General features: G+C 45.6%; 1 protein-coding gene across 4 annotated transcripts; it reads left to right on the top strand.

The window, feature by feature from the left end:
- Window positions 1-6: 6 nt before the first annotated feature.
- TSC22D2 (TSC22 domain family member 2) lies at window positions 7-24,153 on the top strand. Of its 4 annotated transcripts, none has more exons than XM_003209261.4 (4): window positions 7-1,988; window positions 16,045-16,116; window positions 21,604-21,655; window positions 22,692-24,153. In XM_003209261.4, the coding sequence occupies exons 1-4, from the start codon at window positions 43-45 to the stop codon at window positions 22,950-22,952; spliced, it is 2,331 nt and encodes a 776-aa protein (XP_003209309.1). In that variant the 5' UTR covers window positions 7-42; the 3' UTR covers window positions 22,953-24,153. The 4 variants fall into 4 exon arrangements, with proteins under 4 accessions (XP_003209309.1, XP_010715372.1, XP_010715371.1 ...); XM_010717070.2 differs by having other exon boundaries at window positions 16,045-16,153; window positions 22,692-22,830; XM_010717069.3 differs by lacking the exon at window positions 16,045-16,116.
- Window positions 24,154-24,343: the final 190 nt, after the last annotated feature.

The following is a 24,343-nucleotide window of genomic DNA, read 5'->3' as shown; positions in this document are numbered from 1 at the left end:
TCCCCCGACCTGGCCGGCCCGCCCTCTCCGAGCGGGGGAAGCATGTCCAAGATGCCGGCCAAGAAGAAGAGCTGCTTCCAGATCACCAGCGTGACCACGGCGCAGGTGGCCAGCAGCATTACCGAGGACACGGAGAGCCTGGACGACCCGGATGAGTCCCGCACCGAGGATGTGTCTTCTGAAATCTTCGATGTTTCCCGAGCCACCGACTACGGCCCCGAGGATGTCTGTGAGCGGAGCTCTTCCGAAGAAACTCTCAACAACGTGGGTGAGGCAGAAACTCCCAGCAGCGTCTCTCCCAATCTCCTCCTGGACGGGCAGCTGGCTGCGGCTGCTGGTGGGGGAGCTGCCGTGCCACCAGCAGTGGTCCCCAATGGGGGGGCTGTGCCCAAGAGCTCTGCCGTGCCCCTGCCAGCTCAACCTGCCTTGCCCTCCTCTGCGCCTGCTGCGCCTGGGGCAATGGCTCAGACAGTGGCTGCTGCATGCAGCTCACGTTTCAGAGTGATCAAGCTGGATCACGGTACTGGGGAACCCTACAGGCGAGGACGATGGACTTGTGTGGAGTATTATGACCGGGACTCTGATGGCAGTGCTGTCTTGGGCAGGACTGGAGATTGCATTAGGCACAGCAGCACCTTTGAGCAGGCTGCTCAAGAGAGGGACAGTGGGCTCGGTGCCACAGGAGGTTCTGTCATCGTCTCAGCTGTGCCAGCGTCGGCACATGGCCCTGATTCCATAGCTGACAGTTCCCTTCCTGCTGTGTCACAGCTGCTCCAGACAGAGAAGATGAACCAGGCCTCTCTACAGCAACCTAATTTTGTCATCGGGCAACAACAGCAGTCGCAACAACCCATAGGTGGGGCCATGCCTCAAAGTACTGCTCAGTCTATGTTTTCTGGAGCTTCAGTAGCAAATCAGCAGATAATGGTGCCACAGCAATCACAGCCACAGGTAAATACGCAGAGTGTTGCACAGGCTGGACCCAATGGAAAAGGCATAGCACCTCCAAATGTAACGATGGGCCAACCAAGCATTCCTGTGGCACAGCAGCAGGTGCAGCAAGCAAGCGTACCAGTGACTCAGCCTCAACAATTTACTTATTCTCAGTCCCAGATTCCACCGGTGCACCTACTGCCAACGCAACCTTCTGGTCAGTCTGAATACATGCAACACATGACAATTATGCAGCCGCAAGGAGGTATTCAGCAGGCTCCTGCAGGCTCTGTATCAAGTACTGCGGCCTCCAACCTGCCTGTGGGACAGGTGGTTGGCCTGAGCCCTTCACCTGGGGGAGCACCCGTGATGGGGGTGCCAGCGCAGCCAGGTGAAGCAGTTGCACAGGGATCAGGAATTATGCAAAGTGGCCAGACACAAGCCGGTCAGACTGCTGTCCAGCAGCCAGGAGGTGTGGTGCAGCAAGGAATTGGACATGCAGGGCTTGTGCAACAGAAGTCTGTGGCTCAGCATCAAATGAGTGGAAGCAGTCAAGTGTCTGGAATGCCTGGTGCTCCCCATGCCGTGGCTTCTGGAGTTCAGAACGTGCCTGCAGTTGTGCCCGGTACAAGTGTGCCTAGTGTGTCTACCACTTCTGTTACTATGCCAAATGTCCCTGTTACTCTGGTTCAGTCACAGCTGCCTAGCCACACTTCTGTCAGCAGAAGTACCGGTGTTGTCCAGCAGCAGCAGCACGTCGGGCACTCCTTGATACAAGGTGCACCTAATGTACCTACCAATCTGTCACAGTCGAACCTCGGACAGTTTCAGGCTCCTGCTCAATCTGTAGTAGGCCAGATTGATGATACTAGAAGAAAATCGGAACCCCTACCTCAGCCACCACTTTCTCTTACAGCTGAAATTAAACCTCTCATGAAGCCTCCCATTCCAGACACTCTAGCAAATCCTCTTCAGTTACCTGCAAGTACTCCTATGAACAGTCTTGCCAGCTCTGTGTTTAGCATATCTATTCCTGTTGATGGTGATGAAGACAGGTACGAATTATTTTAAAATACTATAAAAATACCTTTTCTTAAGGAAACAGTCTTCAAGTTATTGTCAGTGCTTTTAGAGTTCTTATTTTCAGTAAGTCTTAAATCGTAGAGTTTTCTTTGAAGTACAGTTTACTGCTTGCCTAAAAACTGTTTTGTACTTCTTGTTCTCAAAGCAGGCAGAAAGTGGCTGTAAAGCTGCTTAGTGCACAAGTAATGTAATCTCTGAATCAAAGACAGACTGAGAACAGTCGCCCCTCCTACATCTCCTTCTTCACAGTGTGAGGAAGTCTGTTCACTCCTTTCCTCTGAGCTTACTGTGAAACAGGCAAATGACAGCAAGTTTAAAGTAGCACTTCACTGCTGCATTGCCCTGCTGTTAAAGATGGTGTGTTGCTGTCCTAGGGCTGTCAGGTGAGGAGCCTTGGAGAACATGGCATGCTGCTAGCACTGTCCTGTTTTCTTACCCTGCTGGTAAACTTTCATTTTGTATCATGTCAGTAAGGAGAGTACTTGCACCTGGATATATGTGATGTGCTAACATAGTGGAAGGTCTAGAGATAATAGTTCTCTGAATTAAATGACTACCACTTAACTCTGCTCCTCTGGGTGAGGATGTCGACAAGTGGAAAAGTACAACCTCAAACACTTTCTTAGCTGGAAAGTAGGAACAGATTTTTACAATAGAATACATAATATGAACAAACTTGCCGAGGGCCTGAGAGAGGGAGCACCCAGTTCTTTGGTTCTCACAGGCCTTGCAGACTGCTCTTGAGTGTGGCACAGTGGCTGAAACTGCTCTGAGCTGACTGCTCCTTTCAGGAAGAACTTCCAGGGAAAGCAGTATTTGAGCACTGAATTAATATCATTACCATTTATTGCTGGATTTACTGCAATTTGGAGGAGTAAAATATGAGTGGGGGTATTCCTGTTCCTATTTTTAGAGATAGGAATGGCAGCATGACGGGAAGTTCTGATGTGCTAAATTGTCCTATAGGCTTTCCCTCACCTGGGAAGAATGTCAGACTGTAAGATAATGTCGTCAGTGTTTCTTGGAGTGCTTTTAGTAAAGCTGCTGTGTATGTGGGGGTGAGGCATAGGATGGAGAAGGCACTTCAGCAAATCAGTCTTAAGAATTGTATCTGTGGTGAGCAGCCTCGTGCTCGCTGCAGCTCTGACGGCACCCTTGGGGCAGCAGCTCTGCTAAGGCATTCATACAAGCAGAAGCAGTGCTGTGGGCAGCTGTGGTCCAGTTAAAGCAGTACAACTTTAGTTAGGCCTAGGACTGCAGCTGATTGTGCCTACCTTAGGGAGATTGCTGACAAACTTTTCTTTGGGCTGAGAAGGTTTGATTTCAAACTGGTCGCTTTTTAATGTCCTAATATATGAAGAGAAATAATTCTAGTCATTTTAATGGCATATGTTCGTTTTGCATAGCCTGTAATCCCAAATGTTTTTATAATTCATAGTAACAGATGTGACTGTGCCAAATGGATCCCTTCACGTCACGATAAGGAGAACTTAGCAGGAGGTGGGACACCTTTGGTGGGCACTGGTGAAACAGGCTTTAGGCAGCATATCCTGAGCAGTGGTGTTTTTAAAATTTTTTTTGTATTTTTGTTTTGAAGAATTGCAGAACTTCTTTCATACAGTGTTAGTTTCTAAGGAAGCGCTTCTGGAAGTGTGGCCACAAGAGCCAGCAGTAAGGAACAGGAACAGCTGCTGTGTGCTGTTTGCTGTACATGCCATGCTGTGATGTGCAGTAGAGAAATCAACTTGTGGTTATCGTTGGAGAAATGCAGACTTCTCTGTTCCGTGCTTCTGTGCCAGGAGATAAAGGCTCGCCATTCGCTGGAGTGGTACGGAGTGGAGCTGTGTGGCAGGGAGCTCTGCCGGCCTGGAATCGTTTTCTTTAGGGATGCTGGTAGGCAAGGAGAGCTCACTCTAAACATGCCTACATATCACACAAGGTAGCAGATGTAGTTCCAAGCTTATTTCTTACCCTCCTCAGGAAGCAGCCCGTCTTCCACTAGTTTCAGAGCAAGGAGAAAAGGAAAACCCAGCAGCTTTTTGGGTGCTGCTTTACTGCTTTGTCTTTATTTGCTTTACTTGCTGAAAAGGCTTTATTGCAAAACCACTGCTTGTCTGCTCTTTTTGTCTTTTTTCTTTCCTGATGTTTAAATCATACCATTGCTCCTATGGGCAGCAATATTCCCAGTTGCTTTATGAACTGAAATCAGTGGTGAGATAGTTAATGAAGACCTTCAAGTGTCATTAATAGGCTGAGGGTTGACACTGATAACACTAATAAGGCACAATGGGAGTTTGCTCACCGTGAGTCACTGCTCTGCCTGCAGGTTCAGGAAGTGAGCACTTGGCTTTGTTTAGAGGATTTACTTTGTGGTTGTGAGAGCTAGAAATTTTGTGGAAAGTGTTTTCCTTTCAGCCCTAATGTGTATATGCCAGGAGGGTGGATTGGTGTGTAGGCAGGTGTCTGCAGTTCTTCTCACACCTTCTCCTGAATTCAAGCATTCATTACATACGTGGAACTGAGTTTGCGTGGATTAATCTTATGGTCATCTTCTGAAACTCACAAAAGAATACCATATAGCTCTAAGTATCTTGAGTTCATGTAGTAAATCGCTCACCATTTGGAATATGAAGAGGAACTCCATTAAAGGAAAGCTAGTTCGAGAAGGGGCTTTATTTGAAGCAAACTGAGAACTGCAGTGAGGGGCAGAGGTCTGTTAGGAGAAGCAGCTTCTCATCTGAGAAAAGTTCTTTGTGTTATTCCTGCCTGATCACCTACTGTTTTAAAAATGGCTCTGTGTCTAAGGTAGAAGTGGAGGTGTGAGGAGGTGTATATAGCAGGACTGATAAATTGTTCTGTCTTACCAATCTGAAGATGTAGAACTGAATTTTTTGCAATGCATTTTGCCTAAAATCCTTTGATTTCCTGCTTTGAGTAGTCCATTACCCACTGAGTGATGCAGAATTGGGTAATGGTGAAATCTTATCAAGGTGGGTGGAAGGGAAGTGGAGTCTGAAGGGGGAAAAAAACAAATACCTTTGGCACATCTCAGTCTTCTAAGAAGCAAAGCTGTGCTATTTAGCAAATTAGTTGCATAAACTAAGATATTAAGAAGAAATACATCTCGTCCTAATTATGAAAGATCTACAGAGTGACTTGATTTTCCTCTCTAAGTGCGGCTATAAGCAGAGTAAGCAGCAGTATTCAAGAATCTGGGAAATACTGCTCTCACTGAGGCAGCTGTGAGCCTTGCAGTGCACTTTGAATTTGTTATCTGGCAAATACTGTGAAAGCAGGGAGAAGTGGGACTCAAGGTAGGCAGGCCTCTAGTAGCTGTGTTTCAGGGTCAGTGTACGTCAGTTCTTCTTTCACCTTCATGTCCATATGCCCAAATTCATAGTCGACAAGCGTCACATTTCAGTTGGCTTTGTGGGTTGGTTTTGTTTTTTTTTTTTGCCCTTGGGGGAAAAGAAATATGTTGTGTGTGTTGAAAGAATGTTACTGAGAAAGCTTGTGCAAACCTCCTACATGCTTGGCAGACTTTGGGGGTAAGATATTACAGGAGTGCTGGAAAAGGAGCGGGGTGTCGATCGCTTTCCAGAGATATCTGACCAGCTCGAGCTGGGCAGGCTGTATTCCAGGAATGCTAATGAATGGCTGCAATTGTGAATGTCTGCTGCAGCAGCGGAGCTGCTGGTTATGCAGACCCGCACAACGCACTTCTCTGCTCAGTTAAGTCACTTATTTGTATAGTGTGCTGATAAACATAACTGGGGGAACTGAGCTCCCAAGACCTTGTTTGTAATACAAGGGCAAAACTGGGGAACAGGCACTAATACAGCTTTGCTACCAACTTGTTTTGTGTTGCCCTGGGTGTGTATTTGTGAAGAAAAATGGAAGTGTTCTGAAAATGCATATTAGTAAGCAGTACTTGAGTTGCATTGCTGTTGATTATTGGCTTTCCCTGTCTTCACTTTGTTCATAAGCTTATCAAAGCTTTGCACCGTACTGCAGCTGCAGAGGTGAACAATTTTCTGCTATCCTAGGGGCTTCTGTTTGAGCGTTGGTACAGGGGGTGATGGTGTAACATGGACAGATCTGAGCTGGAATCAGGAGTATTTGAGAGATGGTGGGGATGGGACGTCAGAGGTGAATGTTTCAGTTGGTACCAAATGACCATGCAAACAGCACTGCTGTTGGTTGTATTTGGTTCTTGCTGTAATTCATGTAAGAAACCTTCTGTAAGATCACTCTGACAGCATGCTGCTTTCTGGGCTGTGGCACCTGTTCTGCTTTCTGTTCTTGACTGTTAGAAGACAGCTGAACAGAAGAACGTGGTTGCTCACCTGGCAATGATGTTCCCCAGTTTAAACATGTCAGTGCCTCTGTTAATGGCAAGTCAGTGCAGCCTTAGGACTAATGAGGTATAATGAGATAGTTATCAGAAGGAAGAAGGGAGAGATACTTGAAGGAAACTCGCAGATGGAAGCAGTTGATTTTTGGTGTGTTGTAGTATACCAGCTCTGAAATAAATGATTCTCTGTACCTTGTACACCCAAGTTCAAGCGACTCCACTGCTGTAGTTTTTTCTTCTGTCCCCTACAGAAGAGTGCAAGTGTTCATAGCTTTTCTCTGAATGCTGTTTTGTATGGCAGGAATAATGCCATAGCTTCATAGGAGCATATTGGAAGTTCTTGTTAAAAGCTGAACTGTCCAATATTTAGCAGGATGGCTGAACTACTGGGGCTGGGTTTCTTGCTGTTGTTAATCTCTTTTGGCCCAAGGTGATCATGCAGCAAAAAGCAATTGCTCCCTGTTATGGTATGGGGTGTTTGAATGTTGGCCCATTGCATTTTGAGGCAGCTGTGTTTCTTTGTTTATGAAGCTGGTGATTGGTAGCATCTGTTGCTCTTGAAAAATGCTAACTTTGCTATCATGCAGAACTGATAAAGATTCCAAGGATTCTATGAGGGTCTTCTGCTGAAGTCTGTTTTAGTTCTGGAAGGCTGTTGGCCTCGTGTTCACTTTTATTCCTGTATCTGTTGTATAAATAGAGTTATCTTCAGTGTTAGCTGGAGCTGCGGTCTTCTGAACAGGTTCTCCAGACGTGCATGATCACTTCAAGTGCAGTGTGAGGTTCTCTCCTTTCTTCTGGAAAGTTATGAAGTTTAAAGGCCCAGCCCCAGAGCTGCTGGACTCTCACTGGGGGCTGGGCCTGGGGGCTGGGCCTGGGGGCTGGGCCTGGGGGCTGGGCCTGGGGGCTGGGCCTGGGGGCTGGGCCTGGGGGCTGGGCCGGTGCAAGGCCCACAAACACCTTGGCTGTCCTTACGAGTGCTTTCCCCAAGATGTCTGTATGAGCCAGGGGCTGGCTTTCATACTGAAAGCGCTTCAGTTATGACTTAATCCAAGTGCAGACTTGCATGAAACAAGGTATAAGGAATTTGTAAATGATGTAAAAGGCAAAGAAATAAACATGCAGTATTCTGCTTACTGAAGTATGCCATGCGCAGTCTGGGTTCTGATCTCTTTTTAAAAAACAAAGTACTTTTTAAAAAACCTTTGCTAAGAGATGCTTTATCCATTGATGTCATGTGAGTATGGGCAGGGAGGATATTGCTGAGTCCAGATTTATCTGTTTTCTTTTACTTGTTTTTTCCTCACAGATCTTGAGATAAATATTTGTTAGTCAGGAAAACATCTGAAACTGCTGTGCAGAAACTTGTGTGTAACTTAGTTGCTTCAATGCCACTCTCCTCTCATCATTAATCACGAGGTTTTCCCTTTCCTCTGTGGGTTCAGTGGAATTTTGCTTTCTGGGCAGAGGAGGCAGTAGGAGCCTAATCCTCTACAATAAGTTCACATGTATTAATAAGTGCCGTCTTCTTTACTGACCAAGCTAAGGAGAAGAAAGAGTTGGTGTCAAAATTCTTTTAAAAGCTTACTTTCTAGTCTTTTACTTAATGCAGTAGTGAACGTAGATCTTTTTAATTCAGAATGATTAGCTTTGCTTTTATTACTTTTATTACTTACTATTATTTTATTATTATTGCTTTCATCTGGGGTGTTCACATCTACTTTTAAAATGTGCTCCAAGCTTGCTGTGTTAGATGAGATATTTTGCAAAGAGTAATATGTCTCAGTGATGTTAACCAGCAAGCTATAATAGTTGCTGAAGATGATGGATTGCCAGCAGATAGTAGATGCTGCATCCTTGTGAGGTGAGGTTCGAGGTGTTTGTTCACAGCACAGAAAAGTGTTCCCAGGTGTTCTTTATGTTGAGCTTGTTGTGGTCTGCCCAAGCAGGGGCACATCAGCCTCTTCTGTGGCTGCCCCTGATCACAGCAGGAGCTCCCTGCTGGGACACAGGAAGATGGTTGGTGTTGCCGTTGACTCTGGCAGCTTCTAATCTTTATTTGCCTCTTTGGGAAGATGTTTTCTACTCTTTGTTTCGTGAAGCTGCCTGCAAAGCTGTTTCAAAGATTCTTGAACTACATTGTGCAGTACCCTCCCTACAACAATTAAGATTAGCTTTAGTTAGTGAGAAGGCAAGTGATTAGTTTGAGAAATCTTGCAGTTGTTTCGTGTTTAAGCTTAAAAACGGGCTTAGTCCAGTTACTCGTTACGCAGCTGTGAGTTTATGTAATGAAAACTCACTCTGGCTGATGATGCAGCAGCCCTCAAAACCGCCTTGCTGTAGGAGCAGCGTGCCCAGCCTCGGCGCTGCGTGGGTGCTGGCTGGGCCAGGAGAGCGATCAGGTGGGCCTGGTGCTGGCAGTGTGCTTCAGATTGCCTTTGGCCCCTGCCTAGGGACTTCACTGCACACTGAATAAAATGTTTTCTTAAGCTTGAGAGTGGTGGATTTTGTTGTTTTGAAGCAATTCTTGGGATGATTTCTAACTAGCGAGTTGTTGGGAGGTGTAATTGGACCTAGTCTGCCTTGATTTCCAAGTAGGGTGTTTTGCTCTGATTGAAATATCAACAAGGCTAGGTCAAGTTCTGTAGGTTTGTTGCTGGTCTTTCTCTGAGGGAGGAAGTTCTGGGAGATGAGGTTTCTATCTCAACATTGTCAGAAACAATACGATCCTGACTCTTGGAAACCCCTTTCCTTGAGCCATGCACTGGCCACTTGAGGTGGGCTGTGACCTACATTTGTGTTGTAGGCATCCTGTAAAAACAACAGAAAAACGCCTCCACTACGTAGAGCTTTGGGTTTTTTGGGGAGGGGTGGGAGAGGGTTACATTAATGAAGCTCTCTTTGAATAATTATTAAAATTAGTTCAGAGAGCATGTGTTCATATCTAAATAAAATGACGCAGTGTTTATGTACATATATGACATAGCAACTAATGGCTGATTTCTTCAGCTAAGTCATCTAATGCAGGTGATCAGTAAATGTTTTGTTGCAGAAGATACTCCTGCATTTATTGTAGAATCATTAAGGTTGGGAAAGACCTCTAATGTCATCTAGTCCAGCCATCCACCTTCTACCAACTTCACATCCGCCTACTTCACTTAGTTCTGGACAACTGCAGGAGACCTCAAGCTGCCCAGCAGTCGTCTTTCATCTTTTTGGGTGAGAAGAGACAGACTTCGTGTTGAACTTCCTTGAATATTGCTAATAAATGTCATCACAGACACAGACTCTATCTGCTTGTTAGGGTAACTTAGTAGAAACCAGTATAATTATCTTACATATTGAGAACTGAATTAGTGTAAAAGGAATAGTGGAATTTCATTGAATTTCAAACTACTTTTATCTTAAATAGAAATTTAAGAGATGAGCACGTGCTTCTTTTTCATGATAAGTATCAAGTACTCACATTAGAATATACTATCTGAACTCTTCAGAAAAGCTGGCTCAAATACTGACTGTTAACCTAGCACAGTTACAGAATGCCATTACTTCTGTCCTATGGCAGGGTGTTTCCCTGCTATGACGCAAGGCCCAGGGCATGGAAAGTGTGGTGTCCCACTGTCCCCATTAATTTTTGCCAGTATAATTAAACTAACTCTTCCTTCATAGATGTTTTCATCCATGCTTTCAATGGTTGTAATAAAATCAAGGGAAGTGTCCCATTTCTCATACTGTTGTGCTGTGCTGATTGTGTATCTACCAGAGATGTGTCAGACAGGAGTTAGACAGTGGTGCTCATCAGAGAAAGCCTGGAATTACAAGCAGCAATTGGTAGATGTCAGAGAATAGCTAGGTGTAGTTGCACCTGAGGCATCTGGTCTGGTTAGCTTCTGTAAAGCAAGTATTTATAGAATGCCTGAGCTAAAGAACAACTTGTACTAACTAGAGTAATAAGGAATCTGTCCTGATTTTGCAGTTAGGAATTTTGTATTAACAACAGAGTTTTTTATATTAAATGTATTTCTGTAACCAGTTAAGAAATTGAGACTGATTTCCCAATGTTGCCTCTGCCACAGGTCAGACCTGTGCAGATTGCTCTCCCTGCAGCTGCAGCATTTGGCAGCCATGAGTACCAGCGATGGCTGCGCAGGCTGCTGGCTGAGTCACAGTACTCCTGAAACTATGTGCACCTCTCTGGTGCCGCCTTCTCTGGTGCTTTTTCAGGGTATGTATTTTGAATACAGTGGCTTTAAAGAAGTATGTCAATTGAGCTGTGTGACTAAGCACAAAAGAATAGAGTTTTAATCTTGATATTTTTTTTCCTTTCCTTTTTAATTCCACATTGATTTTGCCACACTTCTTTGCAAAGTCCCTCGTGTGAGCTTTGTACTCTGGTTATTGTGTTTTGTAGGAAATACCATTGGACCACGGTTGCAGGAGGAGGTATAAATGAAACGTCTGTTAAAAGAGGAGTGGAGAAGGAATTCTGTTGTTGGGTTAAACATAATCTTGAAATACCGTAAACTTCACACAGAGTTCCCTGATAAGCTACTGTTAAGGAATGGCAACCCCTCTGTGCCCCCTGGGTTGGGCTCCTGAATAAACCACCCTGTGTGTTTTCATCTGAAGAGGAGCGACGATCAGTCTGTATCACGAGTTGTAGCTGGTAACCAAGTTAAAGGCAGCCTTCTGGTGGTCAGAGCTATAAACCAACTTCTGTTCCAAATACTGCGGGGCACCACTGTATCTCATCTGTGTAACCTTCAGAAACCAAGGAGGCAATCACTTACTGTCCAGCAGCATGCATCTGCTTGGGCAATTGGTGGCTGTACCTTACTTTTCCTTGTTACATGAATTCCTTACTGATGGCCACAGTAAAGTCATGTTCATATAAGATGGTTGTTTTCTTAAGCAAAATCAAGGTAATGTCTCTTGACTGTTAAATACTACCTTACTACCTGCCATTGCCTAGGGACTGAATGTGTTTACTTGCTGACTTGATCTTTGAGCTCTCTGAGTTGCTTTTTTCTCAGAGTGGTTTTTGCTGTTGTGTAAACAATGTTGATGTACAAAATATACTAGCATCTTTTCTGTGCTTTGATAAATGTGGCTAAACACCTGTATTTACAGGCACGTTGGCAGGTTCCTATAAACTTTTGTGCAAAGAATAAAGAGGCTGGAAGTTTGCTGAATTTTCCATCCTTCTGATGCAAGAGCATCACTGTATGATTAATGGCCTTGCTTCTAAGAGTAGGAGCATAAGAGTAAGGGGTGTTTTACGAATACGTTCTATTCTTAAGCTTAATGCTGCTGTCTGAACTCTGTGTGCAACTAACAACTTTGCTTTAGGATGCTTACCTTTGCTTAATGCCAAAAAAACCTTACCAAAATAAAACAATGGAACTGAAAGGCATCTTGATTTCAGAGTATAAACTAAGCTCTCTACTGCTTTCTATCCTATTCCACAGTTAAATTTGATTCCTGCAGGAATTGATCTAATTCAAAGGAAGAACTTTAAAGCTCTTACCAGTGATATTGTGTGTCTCAAGAAACTGCAGGATGGGTATGTGGGCTGATCTGGGGGCTCACAGGCCAAAAACCTTTTGGAGCAAATGCTGCTTGATCTCTTCTAGAATCAGTGAGGAGTTCTACCATTCTTGTAAGAGGTTGTCTTTGTTCTTTATTTGGTTTATTTGGAAACCAAATCTGATCTTTAGTCTTAAACTTTTTCTGCAGTTAAAACCCATAACGTCTGTACTCTGATTATACTTACCTGACAGGGAGAAAAATTTCTCATGTCTGCTACTTTAAACTACATTGAGACTGTAGTTGTCTTCCATCTATCTTCAGTGTTTAAATTTCTCACAATTCTGATTAGTGGAAGTAAAAGAATGTAACACATCTTCTTGTGGTCTTACTGAGCTTTGGTAGGCTTGTGTCCTTTGGATACAGTTTGTATCCAAAACTGTCCGTGAAATCGAAGGTAAGGGCTCAGGAGGGCCAAGTAAAACAGGATTTCAGCTAGCGTGTGTATACCTCCATGTAGGACAGAGGTATTGCGAGTTTAATACTTCTGCAAGATTTTTATTTTTTTGACTTAGATTCTCTTCTGTGGAATTGCATTCAGCTACTCATGGTTTATACTTGTGCAGCTGATTGTTGTTACTTCATGCTTATCCTTACTGAATTGCATCCTTTTTATTTCAGACCATTGCTCCAAAGGGGCAGGACCTTCCTGAATTCTATTCGTTCTGTCCTGAGTGCTTGCAGATCATCTGCAGTTGAAAAGATAGTCTGTACTCCACTATCCAAGTCGTGGATTAAAGTATCCCAAACCAGACTCAGAGGAGGCCCTGGAGAGCTCTGTTTGATGCATCCTTCCCTCCCGCTGATCCACTGGAGAGCCACGTGTGAGAGTAGTTGATCAGTTGGACCTCCTTCTTTGTGTAAACCACCATCTTAATTACAGAAATGTCATGCAAGGTGGCATTAAAAGCTCAGCTAATTTTGTAATACTATGCTTATATCTTGTATTCTGTCTATATGAGGCCTGGTTTGTTTTTTTTTTCTCATAAGGAATTTGTTTGACCTAAATTTCTGAAAAGGTGCCCTGTGCTGCTTTGCTCAATAATGGATGATCCTACTTTGCTTTGTTTTTTTGTCAGAGGTATTGAACGTGGTTGTCTGACATGTTAGCCTTGTGTTCTTCACGCTCAAAGGTGGTACTTTGGCCTTTTTTGTCTTCTCCGTCATCCCTGTTCACGTTACAGTCAGTGATATTGAGACAGAACCGTCTGAAGTGGCGTAGTGGGAACTCTGTGCTTTGCCACCTCAAAGGAGATGTGGTACCGCTCAGTTCCTCTGGTTGCGGCTCTCAGCTGCTGCCCTTGGCTGGTCACCTAAACGTGCCTTTGGTTGTGTGGGAGCTCTGATGCTCTCGGCCTTCCTCCAAAGGTGCAGCAGCAGAAAGGCCTTGTGTCAGTGGGGGCTGTGCCTCAGTGCCCTTATTTCAGTGGAAGGTATCTGGCTGGGTGCTTGAAGTTCTGCCAGCTTTCCAGGCGGAGTTCTATGGAGCAGAGTCTGAATTCGGTGTGTACTGGTCCTGATTAGCAGCAATAGGAGGATGTGCTCCCAAACACGAGGGGAGAGTTTGGGTATGGTTTAGACTTCCCTTTGAAGGGAAGCTTGCTGCTGTGAGTAATCAGAACTGAGAAAATTGTTGTTCTTTAATTTTAGGTCACATTTGTCACCTTAGACAGTTAGAAATGCTAACAGTGGAGTGTGCAAAGGAAACCAATGTGGTATCTCTTGTAGGACTTCATGGAGAAGCTGAGACGTTTTAAAAAATAGGATACAGTCTGAATGTTTAGTCTTCCTATGCTGGTTGCCTGTGGCAGTCTCTGGGACTGGGACCATGTGCCCTGGGCAGCCTGCTGTCCTCTGCAGGGCTGGAGAAGGAACCGGAGGTGCTCTGCTGTGGCCGAGGTGTGCTGCTCCCTCTGTGCCGTGCTGGTGGTGCGGCCCTCAGGCTGCAGGCTCTGCTGGGAGGCGCCCGCACCTGCGGTGTGCTTGGGGCCGAGGGCTCTGCCTTTGTGTCCTGGGCCAGGTGCAGGGTGTCAGAATGGCTTCTGGCATTTTGGCTGTTATATGGCTGTAGATTACACTACTTCTGTATGCAGTTTGCTCAATTAATTCATCAAACTGAAGAGCTTTTAGTAATTCTCTAACCCTTTACTTTTAGCGTGGCTAAAAATGGGCGAAGTTCAGCCATGTCAGCTCAGGCCTGTGTGTTACCGCTGTGGGTTTACTTTAAGATCTAGCTATAGAGTGGAAACAGTTCTCTTAATTATCTGGGCAATACCAAAAAATCTCAAGAGCAAGATGTACAGCTGAGAGCTTAACGAGAAACCTTCATACCTTTCTGGATGCTTCCTTAAGTACAGTAGAAGTACAGTGCGAGTTGGGTATCGGTGTAAAAAAGCTCGGATGAAAGACAGGCCCTGTGCTTGGAAGCCGCGGCTTTTCATACCTAGCAATAGCAACGGGGTTTTGTATACTGCAAGTAAATGTATCTCGGCAGATAAATGACTTTCTGTTTACAGCTGCTCTTTGAGGAAGAGAATTTTCACATGTCTCAGGCGAGTGAATTAGAAGAGCGTGGGCCCCATCTTCCCTGTGAGCAGAGGAAGGCTGTTTTATTTGCAGATGCCAATTGCTTTCTCATGCTGTCTGCGTATCACTCAGATGCCCTTTATCTTTTGTGTTACTGCATACTGCTCTCCTGTCATTAGTTGACTGTCACACATGTCACGTGTCTTCCGAAAACCTAGAATCTCTAACTGGAGAGCATGGCATTTGTCAGCTTGACCAGGCCACTTCTGTAGCAGCCTTCAGGCTGAATTTGGATGTGTGTGGAGGGGTGGAAGGGGAGATGGAGTGACAAAACCTGCTAACAAAGGATTCCTGATCGTCGCTGATAGGTGGTGTTACTGACCTTGGGAGGTTGCTGGGAAGCAAATAGCTTCAGACAAAGTTCTGTTATGGTGCTGCTGCTTTGATGTTCTTAAATCGAAAGACTTTAAAACAGCTCAAGTTATTTAAGAAGTGCTCTTGTTGCGTACCTGTGCTTCTAATGGTGGTGTAATCTTCTGTTTTAAAGCCCGTGATGAGAAAGCATGAACTATTAGTGGCATTTCTACAGGTTGCTGAGTCGTGTTCTGCAGTTGTGCTGTAGCTATATTGGTGTGAGGATAAACGGCAGTGCTGGAAGAAGAGTTTTAAGTGTAATGCTCTGACAGCTGCTAGCTGGGAAGCATTCTGACTTTGTGCTTCGTTTCGTATTCTGTAAGCAGCAAGCCTGCAGATGAGTCCTCGGATAACTGTAGTCTTCAGATTGCACTGTTGGTACGTTGCTGTCTGTGGGGCAAATATTTCTGAGCCATATTTCTGAGGAGGGTCGGGCTGTCAGAATTGAGGGGCAGAGTCTGTGCTGCAGTGTTTGGGTCTCAGAGCAGTTTCTGTCTGTGCTGTGAGGGCTGGCGGTGCCCCAGCTGTGCTGGGGAGCAGTGGGCAGGCTGCAAGGCAGAGGGAAGTGCTTACAGACATAGCACTACCTTGGGTTCTCTTCCACTTTGAACTTAATCTGTTCTGCAGTTGTAAGTAACTTAATCTCCCATAGTTTGGAGGTGACATACGCTCTGATTCAGAGGCCCAGCTAGAGAACTCTTGTGTTTCTAATATAAAGAGAGCTGTGAAGTGGAACAGAAATACTGGGTACTGTTTGCAGACATTCTGTGAAATAGTATAGAAAACGTGAAAGGTATCCTTGAATTTAGGAATGTGTAGCACTAGTTACACAGCTTACCTGCAGGAGGCAGTCAGCATGCTGGGAGGTGTTTCAGTAATAGCTTTTACAGCACAAACCTTGCTTTACAGAAGCAACTTGAAATAGTGTGAATACCCATAGGGCTTGGGGATGATTTTTTTTAATCAGCGTGTCTCTAATAGAAACCCATGGAAACAGTAAGGATTTCAGTCAGTGAGCTCTTCTAACTTTCGGACATCAGTGTAATTTGTCTGGATAGCTAACTTCCTTTAATGCAGGTAGAATAAGAGTTGGCATTTTTATTGCATACCCATTTTCAATATCTCTGTTTGATTCTTGGATCTCATAGGAATCCGTCAACTGCATTCTACCAAGCGTTCCATTTCAACAAGTTACGTGAGTCAAAGACCTTCTGGGATAGGTATGAATGCTTCAGTATGGGATGCGTACATGCTGAGGTATGCATGAACAGCTTTGCTCTATGCAAGTTTCTCGTCATTTCATTTGTGCTTGTTTTCAGAGCTTCGTATCGGACTTTTGCAGCTTAGAAGTCCGAAAGCAGTCATGGAATCGAAATATTTGTACATAAGCTTGAAACTGAACAAGTCTGAAATACTGACTTTTTTTCCTCCTTCCATTATGCATGCATCAAACATAACGTGTAACTGAAAGAGTTTAATGCTAGTCAGCTGTTAGCTGGCATTCACTAAAATGTTTGCAGCTTCCTTTTCCCCAGAGAAAGGAAACTGTCACTGTGGCTCTTAAGTGCTCTCTCAGAAAACAAGGTGTGGAAATGGTGTATTTAAACACAATTTTGATGAAGCTGAAATCTTTTGGGCTTGGGGCAAGGGAAGGAGGCTTTGTGGCTTGCACCCATCACAAGAGGTGAGGAGGAATTAAAGCCACTGTGTTGGCATTGAACTCATGGCGAGAAACTGCAATGAGGTGCAACAAAGTCATATTTGCTGTAGATATGGCTTGTCAGAGATGCATTACTAATTCATCAGTAGCTGCGAGCTGGTCCTTCCCCACACTTCAGTGATTTTTTTAAGGTTTATTTTTTGTTAGTGTTAAGTCCTAGTGATTGTGACTCCATGTCTTGTGGTGCCCTGGCCTGTCACAACATTTCTGCTTAGCAAGCTACGTGGAGTGTGGATTTTGTTCAGTTATTTGAGCATGATAATGATATCATCATTGTAACAGCTGCGTTTGACTTGAAGGCTCTTTTCCTCACCAAAACTTAACCGAATCCTTCCCAGTTTGCTTGGCAGTAAGTTGTGTACGGCACAGTTCTGGCTGAACGCAGTACTAATGCATCCTGCTGGGTTTTGTTGAAGTTCTGCCATTGGGCAGGGTTTGAAAAGCACATTCCCTTGTTGGATGGAGCTGTACAGAGCACTGCTGTGTGTCAAGCACGAGGTGCTGCTGCTGCCCTGTGCGGGGCTGTGTCGGCGCTGGGGTTCAGGGCGGCCTTTGTAGCAGTGAAACAAACTGTAGGGACTTGCACAAAGATTTGGCACTGCAGCCAGAAATACACTTAGAGGTTTATCCTTTGCTTGTTTCTCTGTTTTGGTGTCTCTTTACTTGAAACCGTTAATTCTTAAGATGTGGAAGCAGATTGAAAAACAAACAAAAAAGAAACGAAACCAACAAAAATTGTTTGCAATTAAGATGCAGGCTTCACAAATCCTAGGTTAGTGTATAATGTCCAAAACAAGGACTGGAAATGTGGAATATAGGGGTGTTTACAAAAAGGAAGTGCAGTGATGTAAGTGCTTTCTTGTGGAGGTATCATCCTCCCATCTTTGCAGTTGACCATTTCCTGATAAAAGTAAGCATTCTTCTGAATTCCTCGGAATGCCTTTGTTTCCCCATCCTAAAATGTAGGGGTTCCCGTGCTGCACAACGTAAGTCCCAGCAGGCTTTTTAATTGCATTCAGAACTAGTTTGTGAACCCCAGGAATTTGGTAAGAGATGATGTTCCTATGTAAGGTAAGTTGTTCTGCTCTGCACAAATAGAGGTTCTCCTCGTGTGAGCAGCCATCTCTTGGGCTGTTTGAGCCCCGCAAAGCTAACCACGTGCTGTCAGAATAGACAGTAAAATATTGCTAAATATCAAGTGAAACAGACGTGGGTATTTTTCATTGACACACTGTGGCAGGGAAGAAGGGGGCTGAGGGCATTCAGCCATTGAATGTCAGTGAAATACTCGCTGTTACTGAGATGCTCATGAGAAGTGTGCAGGTGCTTTCCCTGCTTAATTCTGACATGGTGTTGCTCAGAGCTCAGTGTAATGCCCATCTCTGGTGCCAGCACAGAGAAGGCTGAGAAGAGGCATAGAGGCTTTTTTGGCATTTTCTCATGAATCTGGATGATGACTCTTCTGTGAATTTTCTCAGGGCAGCACTGGTAGCATAGGATCTTTAGGTGGGTTTTCCTAAAATATAGCCATTATTTTTGGTAGACTTGAATTCCAGGCAGTACGATTAAGTTTCCATTGTGTATTTGTATGAAAGATTAAACTTTCACAGCGTAAGTTCAAATGATGTGGATTTTTCTCATCATGTGAGCAGTCAGAGATGTGTACTTTGTTGCTGTTAAACATCCTTCTCATGTGAAAGCAGTGAGTTGGATGAGGTCTCCCCATGGCAGGCTGTGCTGAACTTCTCTTCCCCATGCTGCAGCTGTCTGTCAGATGGGGTGCTCCTCTTTGAGGAGGAAGGCCAGTAAAACATCTTGTGCTTTGATTGCAGCCTTATTGGTGGTTGTTTTCAGGTGGAACTTTCCTGATTTGAAATTAAGTCTTTAATCTCCATCTGAAATTTTTTAAAAATAACAAAAATATCAGGACTACATTTCTGACGTTTGCTTCTCATGGTAGGCATGGGCAATGTGACTACCCTCATACACAGGGGGAAAAATGGTTTATTTTGTTAGCACAGCTTGATCTTATCAAGACTACGAAGGAGCCACGCTGTACATCCCTGTCCAAACCTCAAACCGATTCAACTGACCCAGGTCTTGTTTTTCCCCTAAAGAGTTCAGATATTTCATAAAAACCTCACGCGTTGCCTCTGAGATCGATTCTTATGTTGTATTGAATAATTGATCTTCAGAGCTTCATGTAAAACTGTAGAAAGTTTGCTTGTCCTGTGGAAATAGGTACTTGTTTGATAGCCAACAACAGTGTGGCTTAAATAGAGCTGCAGTAGAAGGCAGGCACCTGATGTACCCCTGGGGCAGGGAATTCAGGCCACACAGCCCGACCCCCCCAGGGATGCCCTGGGCAGCCCATCCCAGTGCCTGACCGCATCCTAGGAAGGAATCCTACCCCACACCCAACCAGAACTGCCCTGGTGGATCTTGAGGCCATTCCCTCACATCCTGTACCTTGTCACTGAGGAAAGAGGTGGGTACCACATGGCTACAGCCTTCTGTAGTGGGCATGGGGGGCCCTCAAGCTGCCTCCAACCCAAACTCGGTCTCTGCCCATGAGCTGTGTTTTCCAGCTCCCTCACAGCTGTGCTGCTCTCCTCTGTATGTGCTTCAGCAGCCCAGCATCCTTCCTGCAGTGAGGGACCTCCAGACTGGGTGTAGTATTTGAGATGCAGTCCCAGCAGGGCTGAGAACAGGGATGGTCCTGCTGGCCATGCTATTTCTGGCACAGGCCTGGATGTTCCTGGCCCACAGGCGTGCTGCTGGCTTTGTGTTCAGGCAGCACCCCTAGCTGCAGTGCCCCAGCCTGTACTGCTGCCTGGGTTTAACTCCATTCACAGCGACCTGGGCCCAGCCATGCAGCCGGTGAGCAGGGGTCTGTCCAAAAGGCAGTTTCTCTTGGAGAAGTTCTGTGGGAAACAGTATCAGTGCTGTGCTGAAGTCCAAGAAGACAACTTCAGCAGCCTTTCCTCGTCCATGAAGTGGGTCACGTTGTCACAGAAGGAGATGGAGTTAGTCAGGTAGGACTTGCCTCTCACAAATCCACGCTGACAGGCTCTGATCACCTGCTTGTCCTGTGTGTGTGGTGTGATGTGCCATCACTCAGGATGATCTGCTGCCTCACCTTCTCTGGTGTTGAGTTCCCTCCTTCTGCCATATTGATTGTCACACTTCTGCTAGCTGCTTATAGAGTATTTGTTTGCTTCTTTGTCCTGGTTGGATTGTCCATAACGAACTCCAAACAAAATCTTTCCCCTGCTTCTTACCCAGAGGCATTCAACCCTTTCATCACCATGATGAAGCTCGGTGCAGTTCAGACCTTCCTGATGTAGAGGGCTGCCTCACCTCCTCTCCTTTCCTGCCCAGCTCTGATGAGTACCTGAGCCACCCATCCCAACACCCCGTGTCTTGCTGAGCCTGTCGTACCAGAGTGCTGAGATGAGGCCAGGGGTTCCATTTGTCCCTGCCTGTTTCCCATACTAGATGCATTTGTGTAGGGGTGTTGAAGTTGGGCCCGTGTCACCTGGAGCAATTTTCTTGTTAAACACTCGGCATTTTACTTATGGAATGCAGGCTTTGTTGGTTTAGCAAAGAAGGCTGTTACTTTCTCAGTCTCAAAAGCTGATTCCCTCTTTGTATAGTGATCAGCGGTGGTGTTCCTGTGAGCCTGGATAAAATGGACTTGTCCAAAGAGCAGTGCATTCTTCCAGCAGCTGGGCTTGGTTTCCTGTGTGTAACTAATGTTTCTGAGCATGCTGCTGCTACTCACTGTAAAAAGCAACAAGCAGGTTTTCCTTACAGTGTGATTTCGGTGTGTGTAACATATGTGTAAAGAGGTAAGTTTCCAAGCCTGGCTGCAAACCTTGCCTTCTCCTGCACGCAGCTTGCTGCGCCGTGGCTGCGCCGTGCTGATAGCAGCTCGCTCTGTGGGCAGCGCGGCGGCAGCTTTCGCGTGCAGCCCTGTGCCAGGCGTGGGGCTGTGGGCTGCAGTGGGGTCGCTGGAGGTGAGGCGGGAGGGCAGCATGCTGCTGGGGGAGCCGATGCCTCCGTGTGTCCTGGGATGGGCTGCAGCTCTGCTCCGAATCGGGAGTCGGTCTGCAGAGCGGGGAGCGCCTCTCTGGCCCCACAGGTCTGACTCTGGGGAATCAAAAGTGATTATTTTGTGTTTCAGAAGGGTGGCTTGAAAACAGTCCAAACACAGGAAGGCTTGAATTGCCCTAATGTGGAATTGAAAGGTGCACTTGAAGGCCGTGTGTCTGCAGTGAATACTGCTCTCCTGTCCCAGTGATGGAGCTGTTCTGTCAGACTGCTCTGCAGTGCTGCGGCTGTGCAGTGAGGCTGCTCAGGCTGCCCGCCCTGCGTTCAGATGGCGAGATGCAGTCTGATGAGGATTCACTGAAACCTCTCTGGGCAGTGCTGTCACAGAGCCCCGCACACGGGCAAGTCTCCGCTCTCAGCTGTTGCTGCTCAGTTGCAGTGCTGTAAAGGCAGTGCTGATGGGATTATTTTTTATAGGAAGAAATCTTTAAATGGTAATCTTTAAGTGGAGCCGGAGGACAAACACTATCAAACTTTTTTCTTCAGTGCTTTTAAAAAATAATATAGCAGAAATTAAACTAGAGGTGAGGACCCCACGAGTATCCCCTGAATCTGTTTTCTCCCCAGCGAAGGTAGCTGGAAAACGAAGCAGGGAATGAAAGCAACTAATTTATTGTTTGTTCCAGTGCACTGTTGTGCTTGTGGGTGTCATACGTCTCTTCTGAGAAATGATAAACTGAAGGTGCAGTGTCTCTTAGGAGCTCAAACTGTGCTGTGTGGGGAGGGGGATGGCACACAGCTTTGTGCTGTGTGTGACACTGCAGCTTTGGCCTCGGAAATAATGCTCCAGGAATCCTGTGGGTGCCAACAGGTGCATAGTTTGAAACAAACGATGCAGTAATGCTCTAACAAAGTTTTCTGCTTATATTTACAGCGCGTCTGGTGCAAGTGTTGTTGCCATTGACAACAAAATAGAACAGGCAATGGTAAGTAAAGCCCCAGGCTCATGGCTGAGTGCACGCTCCCAGCTGTGCTGTCTTTCTGTGTATCTGTAATACTCCTTCAGTTGGGTCAGGCAGAGAGCTTTGCTTGAAAAAAAGAATTCTCAGTATGAAGCATGGGACAACCTGGATTGTTTTAACTTCTAGTGTTAAGAGCTTCTCACCTACATTGTTTGTCCTAAAGCAATTTAAAATGAATTTTTGTGTAAATTGCTACAAACAAGCTGACTGAACTTCAGGGGGTGCTGAAAATAGCACACCTCTTAGTGAGGTTCATTAATAGTTTATCTTGTTTCTTCTCTGTGCCATGCTTTGCATTCCGTTCAGTGTCAGTTATATCCAGTTTGATTTTAATTTATTATTTCTTGGTTCTCATACACCTCCGTGGTTGGCATTGTGTGACACCAGGCTCCCACCTCACCTGCTCAGAGCAGAGCTGATGCTTTCCTTCAGGCTGGCCGTCTCCAGCTGTGGGCTCTGTCAGCTCCGTTGGGCTGCAGACAGAGCCCCGCAGCGCAGCAGCGATGTCTGCACGTGCTGTAGTGCCGCCCAGCTGCGGCGCTCACTGCAGAGAGATCGGTGTGAGCATTTAATACAGGCCGATGTGCGAGGCCCTCAGAAGGGATCGTGCCTAAAGGTCACTGCTGTCTGACCATTAGTTCGGACGGTAAATATGTGTAATGTAACAAAGCCTTTCCAGAAGTTTGCATCTGCTCGCGTTGCTCGCACGCTATGGGCGTTCTCTGTGCTTGGGAGGAGGACTGGGTTGCAGTGACTGTAGGGCTGTTGCTGGGTGCCACAGCTTACTGCTGAGTGCCGGAAGCAAAGATTTTGGTGTAAGGGCCGCTTTATCCTGAATGGAGGAGCTGGGTTAATCGTCCTCGGAGCTCAAGTTTTTCTGTATTTTCAGGGAGAAGTGCTTCAGCTTTCCGGCCTTACCGCTTGCTTGGAAGAATTGTGGGCTTGGGGTGGGATGGAAGCGCTTTTCCAGGCGGTGTAACTGTTGGTTTGTTCTCTGCAGGATTTGGTGAAAAGCCATTTGATGTACGCAGTAAGAGAAGAAGTGGAAGTTCTGAAGGAACAAATAAAAGAATTAGTTGAAAGAAACTCTTTACTTGAACGAGAGAACGCACTGTTGAAATCTCTTTCAAACAACGATCAGTTATCCCAACTTTCAGCCCAACAGGCCAATCCCAGTAGCACTTTGCAGGCGCAGGCGGTGACAGCGCAGCCTGCACAGCCAGCACAGCCTCCGCAGCAGCCGAATGTCTCCTCAGCATAAAGCTTTCCTGCCTCGTTTCAAAGCAGAAAACCTGAGAGCAGTCTGTCCTCGTGTGCCACTGATGTTCTTTCCACTTTATATGAAAGCGAGTAGCCATGCTTCTGTCGCGTGTTTGGCCTTCTCAGTATTAGACAATCATCCCACAAGAGCTTTCCCTGCCCGATGCGTGGCAAAGTGCGGTTGGGCTCCGTTCCGCCGTCGGGCGCAGGGAGGTGATGGCGGAGCTGCTCTGCACGGCTGGGGCTGCTGTGGCGGCCCGGCGGCTCCGCAGGGCTCCGTCGCTGTCGTGAGAAGCATCGATTCACCCCGAGAGCCACTGTCCTTTCCATATAAGTAACATTTGCCTACATTAGTTTCATTTATGTTGTTTTATTTATTACAGGGCTGCTATTTTCATAATGTTCATGAACAATGTCACAGAACTTTTTTTAATTTTTTGATAAATGTATGTATCGGTAAAACGATAGATGGGATTGCGTTTAATAGGTAAAATGTTTAGGCAATAATTGAACAAAAGGATCCTGGCATATTTCTAACACTAATGGCAATTCACCTTGGGTATTTATTTACGGTAGTGAAGATCCAGCTGGAATGTAAATTTTGTATAGAGTGTAAGTATGAAGAGCATAGTGCATCTGTACAGGTAGTCACCAGTCCTTGTGATATAATAAATAATGGATGGGCTATTTTGATGAAGAAAACTTTGCTCATTTCTGTTTCTACTTTCTGATAGAGAGAAATTGCCACGATTCCTCCGCTTTTTGACATTTCGTATATTTTTTTTTTTGGGTGGGAATAAAAAGCTGTGAAATTGTTCAACCTCCTTTGTAACCAAAGAAGCAAAGCTGTGTAATTGAGTTTTTTTTATTTTATAATGCACATTCTTTATGTATTTTTATTTAGTGTTTCCTCATTCACACCTTTCTTTGCTGTCTAGCATGATCTGCATGACCTATAATCTCCGAACCACTTTCGTACCTCATGTTTTTATCCAGCACTCTTATTGTAACGCGTATCAGTCTGTGAACAACGTCAAATAAAGAGAGAAGAGCCGCGCGGGGCCGCGTGCGCTGCGCTCGGTGGTGGCGGTGAAGTGAGCCATCTTTTGTTCATTTAAAATGGTGTTTTGAATTTCGTATGCAGGAAACGTTTTGTTACATTGCAGATTTTAATGTATTTAATAAATGCAACATGCAGATTCCGTGCGGTGCATACTGAGTATTTAAATTAAAATGTACGTTTCATAAATGCGGTTTCAAGAGACGCCATCATTTGTGTCAGCCGGCGCAGCGTGCGGACGGACGCACGAGTCGCAATTTGAGCGGAGTTCCTGAATCAAGCGTTTGGAACGGAGGCGAGAGGCAACCGAGCGGCGCGGCTGCAGCCGGCGC

Source organism: Meleagris gallopavo, chromosome 11 (assembly GCF_000146605.3).
Source record: "Meleagris gallopavo isolate NT-WF06-2002-E0010 breed Aviagen turkey brand Nicholas breeding stock chromosome 11, Turkey_5.1, whole genome shotgun sequence".
Classification (NCBI taxonomy): Eukaryota; Metazoa; Chordata; class Aves; order Galliformes; family Phasianidae; genus Meleagris; species Meleagris gallopavo.
Note: the sequence above shows the minus strand (reverse complement) of the source record. Positions and strands in the feature narration are given on the sequence as shown.

Coding starts and splice junctions, on each gene's coding strand:
- TSC22D2 (XM_003209261.4), top strand. CDS start 43: ATGTCCAAGATGCCGGCCAAGAAGAAGAGCTGCTTCCAGATCACCAGC. Junction 16,117..21,603: donor TCAAAGACCTTCTGGGATAG/GTATGAATGCTT, acceptor TTATATTTACAG/CGCGTCTGGTGCAAGTGTTG. Junction 21,656..22,691: donor ACAAAATAGAACAGGCAATG/GTAAGTAAAGCC, acceptor TGTTCTCTGCAG/GATTTGGTGAAAAGCCATTT.